General features: G+C 44.3%; 1 protein-coding gene across 1 annotated transcript; it reads right to left on the reverse strand.

The window, feature by feature from the left end:
- Positions 1-406: 406 nt before the first annotated feature.
- TMX1 (thioredoxin related transmembrane protein 1) lies at positions 407-6,320 on the reverse strand. Its single transcript, XM_057384011.1, has 8 exons — positions 6,141-6,320; positions 5,945-6,060; positions 4,421-4,466; positions 3,751-3,879; positions 2,632-2,677; positions 2,446-2,547; positions 2,130-2,202; positions 407-1,761 (listed from the first exon to the last, which is right to left on the reverse strand). The coding sequence occupies exons 1-8, from the start codon at positions 6,299-6,301 to the stop codon at positions 1,583-1,585; spliced, it is 852 nt and encodes a 283-aa protein (XP_057239994.1). The 5' UTR covers positions 6,302-6,320; the 3' UTR covers positions 407-1,582.
- Positions 6,321-9,429: the final 3,109 nt, after the last annotated feature.

Below are 9,429 nucleotides of genomic sequence, written 5' to 3' on the forward strand. Positions count from 1 at the left end.
ATTTATTGCTTTATTCACGAGTGACAAAGGCTAAGAGATCAAAACTTTTAGAGAATTTAAGGCAATTCCACAAATCAAACACCTTAAGGGCATTTCTGGCACACAGTGCTCTTCACTCCAACACCAGGAGAGGATTTATCTTTAAAAAAGKATAGGGACACTCAGATTTTAACAAAAAAAACTCTCTGAAACGTCAGTTTATCTTTCTAACACACAGCACTTAAGCCCAGTCATTTCAGAGCACCAGCACAGAGAAAAGACAAAGAGAGAAGAAGCCAGATAAATAATTTAGAAAAAAAACCCACTAAATAACTACAAATAAAAACTAAATACTAAAAAACACTAAATAACTACAAATAAAACTTGAAACAAACTACAACTACAAACTTAAAACTACAAACTTAAAACCCACAGCTGAACAAAAAAAAAATCAGGAACAGGTTTGTCAAAAAAATCTAAATGTGCTCAGTATTAGGCTCATTCTTCCCTTGCAAAAACTTTGGAATTTAATTAAGAGAATATGGAAAACTCTTTACAACATTGGTCCAATGGACATGTGCATTCTTTTTATTTCTATACAGAGTGAAAACCAATACCATACAGACAAGAGTAAACTACATTTTTTAAAGAAAAAAATAARGTTTAATGTTCCAAAATGGTTTTGTGAAAACAGGAAAAAAGGAAAGTTTCTGTCAAATTGTTTCAACTTCAGGACAGGTACAGCCTGCATGGATTTGCAGTAAGATTTGACTAAGAAATGATGGATTAAAAACAAGCAGAGTCCTGCTGGCACCCAGGAGGAGGAATGGAGAGGATTTGCACAGAGGACCCTGCGTGTAAACTATTCCCACRTGGAATCATAGAGACAGACAAGACTTCAAGGTGCTACTTGTCATTTGTTCCTAGAGAAAAACTACTTTGCCAAGAAGCTCWCAGGGTTTTCTACAGCCTTTTCTGGAAGATGCAAACAGCAGGTTCCTGGTCAGCCAGAGAATCCCACTATGGAGTGTTTGTGCTAAKTTCCATCAGCTCTTTGTAAGAAAAAGGATTGGGGGGTTTGTAGCACTCATTGTCATAGCAAAAAGCAGTTTTTGTCACATAGAAAGCCTAAACTAAAGGAACTTTAGTCCCATAACTAAAGGAACTTTTCCCCTCAGCATTTCTTCAGGGCACAACTAGAGATTTATACTAAGGAAACAGTATAAAAACAGGGAACCCTTTTGGAATGCTTCACCACCAACCAGGTCAGTGCATTTTCCTTGCTAACAATCCCTAACGCAACAAGTATTCTSGTTTACATTTTCTTCAACAAAATCCCTGGGGAACAAGTCCTTCCAGAAGCCACAGCAATTCTTGGCACTTCTCTGCACACAGACAGGAGAAGTTACAGCCATTTGCAACAGCAATTTTTCCTTTTCAAAACCTGATGCCAAAGATGCTTTTTTAAAAAAATTTCCTCTGAATTCATGAAATGCAGCAACGTTATCACGCCAGGAGTCATTCTTCTCTTCAAGCTGAAGGATTTGACACAGATCTCCCTTTGAGTGGATGACTCAAACACTAATCCTGCWTGCAAATGCAGCTAAGATTTATCCAGGGGAGCAGCAGTGGTCACGGGGCGCTGCCGGACAGCACTTGGTGATGAGTCTCTCTTGTTGCCCTCCTTACCCTCTGTGTCATCATCTGAGATATCTCCCTCATCTGCTTCCTGCTCTTCATAYCTGTTTTTCAGCAGCTGAGCTGACTCTGGGCCTTGTTTTCCTCAAGGAGAAAGGAAAAATACACAATAAATCCCATTCCCAAGTAAAATTCACTTTTTTAGCATCACGGGCAAGCACAGCAATACTGAGAGCTCCAATCAATTATCTCTCCCTGCCCATGTGGAATTTCACGTCTTGAAAGTATGAAAATGTTATCAAAACATTTTTCAATCCCTATAACCATTTTTTAAAAATACTTCAGTTTACAGAATAGAAAATACTATWAACCCTAAGGGCAAGGCACCAATTCCAAATGCAAAGCTCAATCTCACATCCTGCAGACTCCAATATTTCTTTCATAAGAATCCTTTTCATAAATGAGATTTACCAAAACAGTTTCACTGAATGAAAGGTTTGCTGTGGGCTTACTTGACTGAGAGTGRTACTGTGGTGGTCTGTGCCTTTTGGAGGGACAGATGCAGTCTGCCAGGAACACCATCATCTGAAACCAAAGAAATCCAAGCTGAAATATTCCAAATATTCTGCACACTGGAATCATTGAGGCTGGAAAAGACTTTTAAGATCAAGTCTAACCATTTACCCTTGGRTGGATCCCTTTGGATTATGGAGGTTCATCCTGCCCCACATCCCTGCATCCCAGCTCAGGGTACCCCAAATTCCCACCCCAAAACTGAGGTGAAGATAGCACAAGTGTAACACAATCAGTCCCAAGGGCTTTACTTACAAGTCCCAGGATCATTCCTAAGAACAGAATTGCCAAACCAAAAACAGCATAGGAGCCCCAGACTGGTATTCCAAGACTTTCTGTTAAGTAGCCATGGCCATGCTGGAATAAAAGACAAGAGAATCATTTCAGGAACAGCTCAATATCATATTGAGGATAAAATAAAGTAGAGATGTAAGCAAATACCCTGATCCACATGGACAACTTGAACAAGGCTGACATGCTGCTCATCCTGAAACAAAGCAGAGAAGAGTAACTGAGAACRCCTTCAAGTCAGTCTCAAATCTGTGTGAAACAACCTGAGCTACAAATTCACAAATTTCTTGAACTTGGATCTGCTGACACATGAATTTCAAGTTACTTTTATGGTCTAAATTATATCTGGACCAATGGGCTGTGAGAAGCCAAATGGAACTCTATTCAAGAGATTAAGATTGAAGCATCAGAAGGTTTTATTAAAACAAAAAATTAAGCTATTAAAAGGAAATTAGATTGCAAGAGCTGAGAGATCTTCAGACACTTAAGTTCAGTGTCTGAATACAGAAAATAATAGAGACATTGTTAATGCTAAGTTAATAGCCCATTTCACACATCCTGGGTGTGGGATGATACTCATTTAGAATCCCAGAATGGTTTGGGCTGGAAGGGACCTCAAAAGCCCATCCCATTTCACCCCCTTCCACTGTCCCWGGGTGCTCTGATCCCTGTCCAGCCTGACCTTGGACACTTCCAGGGATCCAGGGGCAGCCMCAGCTTCTCTGGGCACCTGTGCCYCACCACCCTCCCAGCCAGGAATTTCTTCCCAACATCMAACTTAAATTTCCCCWCTGACASTTTGAACYCATTSCCCTTTCTCCTGTCACTGCAGTTCCTGATGCACAGTCCCTCTGTGAATTCCTTGTAGACCCCATCAGACACTGGAGGAAATTTCCTAGGATTTAGCTGGGCAAAACCCATCTCAGTGCCACACAACCCAAACAACTTCAAGGGTCAGCAAGTTCCCTACAAGAGCTTAGGAAACAGTGCAGTCACCAGCAACCACATGAAGCCTTAAAGTAAACCTTGCTGAGGACACCTCTGCTATGGTGACAATGCTGGGGACATCTCTGCTAGGGTGACAATGTTAGAGCACCTCTGCTACAGTGACAACACTCCCACGGCTGAGGAAGGATTAGGACACCCACCCACCCACCACATTCACACAGCTCCTGCCCACACAGGTGGGAAAAGGGAACAGGACACACCTCAGGACCTCTCCCAGCACATCTGACAACAAATTGTTACAAGAAACAAACCAAAACTTACAGGAAAGAGGAAGGACCAAACCAGGACGACACTGGTTCAATGGATTTCCATTCCTCGTCGCTGATGAAATTAATGAAGGCAGCTTTAGTCCTTGCTCCCTGGTATCTCCTGAACTCCCCATCTTTGCAGCTGTAAAACAACAAAATTTCCTTTATTTTATATGGTCCAAGCGCCATGTGCAGCATTTGTTTCCACCCAACAAATTCCCTCCCATCACCTTGACTATTTTTACATATTCACTTTTTCAGTGCTATTTTTTTTAGCTGATACTGCCTTTAAAATATTTCCCAAACACTTTGACTAACCCCAAGTTATTTCCAGAATATTGACTCCATTAATACCTTGGCTAGCTTTAGGCTGTGATTCCATTGAAAAAGAGATAATGATCTTCCTAAAGCCCTTGCCACACACCTGTACTAAAGATCAACCTACAGAAAAACGATTGCAAAACAGAAACACCCATGAAAAGGYGGAATAAATAAGGCCTGAAGGGAAAGGAAAAGAAATCATTTGGCAGCACAAGGTCACAGCTGATAAGGCAGTGGCTGTGGCAGTGAAAAGTAGCTCCCATTCTTAAAGAGCATAATAAACCTCCTTTATTTGTCCCAAAAAAAAGAGGGAAAAATGCCCACTCTCACCCCAAAAATATCCTGCTGTGTTGCATACTTACTGATAGATGGTAGGAAGAGCTGTGATGATAAATCGTCCACTTAACCCTGTAAGAAAARGTATTTTGGGAATATTTTGAGTATTTTTATGGAAAAAAAAGGAAGCAAGAAATGTTGTAACCCCCCAAAATACAACGGCAGCCTTCAGTATCAATCTTTCAATGCAATCCAATACAACTTTGTGCATATCAAAACACTACACACAGCCAAAAAGAAAGGTTCCTGGATGAGGAGCAAGGAAGTTTATCCACAAGGGAAAAAGAGATGTCCAGGGATGACTCCTCTATTGGACTGTTCTGGATGTAGGTCTGGACAGGGATATGMTCTCCTTCACACACATGATCTGCAGCCTCCAGAAACTCAGAATAATCCAAGTGATGCAAGTTTCAAAAGTTAAGTGACTCTGGAGAAAGAGATCAGCATGGAGAAGGCCATGTTTACAGATCCCACACAGACAGGAAAGTTTCAGGAGAGTTTCAACAGGAGGAAAGCAGACTGTTTGCACCTCCTTCTGCCAACCAAGGCAGGGACCACTGTGGGAAGGCTGAAACCTTGTTTTTTTTCTTAAAAAGTATAGCCAAAAATCTCCCTGATATCTTCCAAATCATGCTCTGGAGAAAACCTCTAATTCCTTTCATCTATTATAGTCTATCCATTTTATTTTTGCTGTTTATTCAATCATATCTATTTTATCTGTCAGTCTCCTCCCTGTGAGGAGAGCTGGAGGCCCCAGTGTGAAACCTGCCCAGAGAAGCTGYGGCTGCCCCATCCCTGGCAGTGTCCAAGGGCAGGTTGGACAGGACTTGGAGCAACCTGGGATAGTGGAAGGTGTGGTAGGGGGTGGAATGGGATGATATTTAATGTTCCTCCCAACCAAAACATTCTGGGATTCTATTAAGCAAGATTAGGGTGTTTAGTCACACAGCAGTGYGCCTTTGGTAGAGATGAGTAAACGGCTTTTATTATTCCCCATTAGTTCTGTTTACCTCTGAAAAGAATAAAAAAGTAGTGTCTTTACAAACAGACTCTGACTCTAGAGTGAGATAAGGATGATATTAAGAGAAAAAAAAATAAAAAAATAAAAAAGATTTGCATAAAAATTCCACCGATTAGCTTACCCCAGTCTATATTAATAGACTACCTGAACAGAAACACAGAAATATATATTAAAAAGGAGCAATATATAATAGAAAAAGTTTCATCAAGCGTTTCAGAGAACCTGTAACTTTCAAGTACCTCAGCCAATAGAGAAAGAGAAAGAAAACTGCAGCCGAAAAATTAAAATAAAAAGAAGCTGCATCCCCTATGAATTTGAGAGACCCCATAAGAAATACCCATGACCTCTCCCTTTATTCATAAATAAAGTTACAAAACTCCTCTATCTCCATTTTAAACATAAACCTCTAGTACTTATAAATTAATTTTCCTAACACCTCCCACAAGCACACACCGGGGATGAGCAGCCCCCCGATCCCTCAGCACCCCAAATCCCGGCGGGGTCAGGAGCCCTTTCCAGCCCCTCTCACCCGGCTGCTCCGTSACATCCACTTTGGCCACGTTCACCCCCAGGTCCTCTCCCCACTCGGCGAACTTCTCCCACTCGGGCTGCAGGCTCTCGCAGGCGGGACACCAGGGCGCGTAGCTGTGGGAGCAGCACAGCCCCGTCACCACACACCCCTCACAGCCCTCACGCCACCCCTCAACGCGCCGCTCCCCACTCACAACTCCACCATCCACTCGTCCTGGAGCAGCTCCCGCCACATTCCGTCCGACAGCACCTTCACGGGGCTCGGTCTGGCCCAGGCGGCGGCGGTCAGAGCCAGGCACAGCAGAGCGGAGAGCGGAGCCCTCAAAGCGCAGAGCGGCCGCCTCAGCGCCGCCATTTTCACCCCCCCTTTCCGCCTTCCCGCCGCGTCATGGCCGGACCCGCCCTCAGGGAGAGGAGAGGCGGGCTCGGGGAATCTGCCATGGTGGGGATTGGAAGGGAGCTAAAATCGCGGCTCTTTCCACGCCCCGCCGTGGGTAGGGAGGTTTTATACTGTCCCACGTTGCTTCAAGTCCTGTCCAATGTGGTTTGGCCTCCAAACCCAGTTTGGCGTTGTGGGTTCAAGGGATCCCGGGGCAGCAGCTGCTTCCTGAACACTCGCACCAACACGGGGTGAGGGGATCGGGGGAATCTGGGAGGTGGATTCCAAAGCTGGGCCATGAGGAGCTAAATATCAGAGAAGCATGGAATGGTTTGGGTTGGAAGAGACCTCAAAGGTCATCTCATTCCACCCCGTGCCATGGGCAGGGACACCTTCCACTGTTCCAGGTTATTCCAAATCACATCCAGCCTGGCCTTGGGCACTGCCCAGGATCCAGGGGCAGTTGCCGCTTCTCTGGGCAACCTGGGCCAGGGCCTTCCCACCCTCACAGAGAAAGATTTCTTCGACATGTATTCTAAATAACCCTTCTTGCAATTTGTACCCATTATTCCTTATCACCAAATCATTGAGGTTGGAAAAGATAATCCGAGGTCATTTAGACCAACCTGTACCTGATTGCCACACTGTACCCAGCCCAGAGCTCTCTGTCCAGGCCTTYCTTGGACACCTCCAGAGATGGGGACTCCAAACCTCCCCAGGCAGCCCTTTCCAAGGCCTGACAATCCTTCCTGTACAAAAATTCTTCCTAACACCCAACCTAAACCCTTCCTGACATAGTTTGAAGCCGTTCCTTCTCCTCCTGTCCCTGTTCCCTGGAGCAGAGCCCGACCCCCCCGGCTGTCCCCTCCTGTCAGGGAGTTGTGCAGAGCCACAAATCCCCCCTGATCCCCCTTTTTTCCAGGCTCAGCCCTTTCCCAGCTCCTTCAGCCCCTCCTGGTGTTCCAGACCCTTCCCCAGTTCCATTCTCTGGACGCTCTCCAGCCCCTCAGAGTCCATCCCAAATTTTGGGGAGATTGGTTTCTGGGCTGGGAGTGCACACTGCTGGCTCACGTTGAGTTTTTCATTAACCATCCATAACTCCCAGTCTTTCTCTGCAGGGCTGCTCTCAATCCCTTCTCCATCCATCCTGTCTGGGATTACCACGGCCAGAGCAGCTCAGGGGTTCCTCTCTGAGGAAAATCCTGCTCTCTCTGTCACCCCTGGGGTCATGGAGGGCAGCCACAGCTTCCCCCTGTTGCTGCCCAGAGAAGCTGTGGCTGCCCCTGGATCCCTGGAAGTGTCCAAGACCAGGTTGGATGGGATTTGGAGCACCCTGGGATGGTGGAAGGTGTTCCTGCCTATGGCAGAGGGTTGGAACTGGTTGACCTTTAAGGTCCTTCCAACCCAAAGCATTCCATGATTCTTTGATCTTTAGTTACTTACAGCAGAAGGTAACAGCACTTGAGTGCTCAATTCTCAAGCAGAAGTCAGCGAGAAGGTCACTGTTAGCAAGCAGACAAATCTGACATCATCTCGCTCCTGTCTCTCAGAACCTGAAGCAGTTCCAGGGTAGGAACCTCTTTTTCCATATGCATATACTTTCTTTACCACAAATTTTTCCCCTCCTTCTTGCTTTTTCCTTCTCAGGAGCAGCTGTGATAACGTCACCTTCCCCTTCCTGCCTGGATAATTTCTTTCCCTGCCCCTTTGCCATAATTTCATATCCCACAGTTCAGAGCCTTTGGCAGCCATTGAGTGGTGTAGGAAAAAAAAGAATAAATCAGCTTTGGGTTTGTTTTTTTTTTTAAATTTTATCTTATTTTGGCAACTTTTCTGTAGTACAAYGTGTATGTTCCTTTCTGTAGGAGAACAGGCATTATTAAGGACTTGTTATTCATTGATTCAGCACTCAGGAATAAATCACTGCTTGCTGCACTCTGCTGACTGCTGTTTTAGGCATAATTGAATTTTTGAAATTTGTTATTGATAATCCATGAATATTCTGTTCTGCATCAGCAATGAGGTGAAATGCAAAGAGMTGTCYTCTGGGTAACAACTGGACTCAGTRATCCTAAAGGTCTTTTCCAACCTAAACAGTTTTGTGAATTCTGTGCTTATCCCTGATAATTTCAGATGTGTTGAGGGTTAAGTGCATAACATAAAAAGGTGTTGTGTAACCATGTGTAAATAAATTTACCGCTGTGAATAAAAGATCTCTTCAAAGGCACACCGAGCTCCCTATGGGAACAGCTTGAAAGACCCTGAAAATTATTACTTCATCCCTCCCCTGCTCGRTTCCAGGAATTATTTTAAGTGTAATGACTGCTCTGAATTACTTTTATCTCGATTATTAATATTACATGGACTTTGTCTCGTTTCTTCGTAAAGTTTTGAGAACAAGAAAGCCTTGACCTTATCTTTGAGGCATCTTCCTCCAGCCTGTTCCCCTCAGCCTTCCCAAGCTGACAGGAGAAATATCTGCCTCATCTTTCAAGGTTCACAGCAGAATAAAGAGAGTTAATAGCCAAGTGACCTCAAGAAAGAAACGCATTTTTCATCTTTTTTTTTCCATGTTCTTTTTCAGCGCTGCCACAGAGAGGCAGAGTTGAGGCTGCTTCTAAAGGGAAAGAGGGAAAAAAGAAAATCCTTTTGGGTTAGAAATTACCTGGATTTCCTGCTGGGGACACCCCATCACCTTCCAAGGTGTTGATGTGGAAGGTTTTTTCCTTGTCCAAGAACTCGTGGTTGAGTTTGTTTTTCTAAGGTAAAGGGGATTTTCTGGTCAGTTTAAACCTTCCCACCGACACACAACCACAAATTGATCAAGGTTGGGGTTACAAAAATACCACCACCAAAGTGCCTTTAAATTTCATGAAAAGAATTGTTCATTTAAAGTGAGCACTAGTGATGCACAGGAAGAAGCACAAGCCCAGATAATTGTTTGACAGMGGGAAAATTATGAATATCTGAACCTGCTCTAGTGGAAGCTGTCCCTGCCCATGGCAGGRGCTTGGAACAAGGTGGATTTTGAGATACCTTCCAACCCAAACCATTCTGGAATATGTTTTCCTCACCACAGAGCTGTTGGACTTTGCTACAGGATG

Source organism: Malurus melanocephalus, unplaced genomic scaffold (assembly GCF_030028575.1).
Source record: "Malurus melanocephalus ecotype Western Australia unplaced genomic scaffold, MMel_1.1 scaffold_675, whole genome shotgun sequence".
NCBI lineage: Eukaryota > Metazoa > Chordata > Aves > Passeriformes > Maluridae > Malurus > Malurus melanocephalus.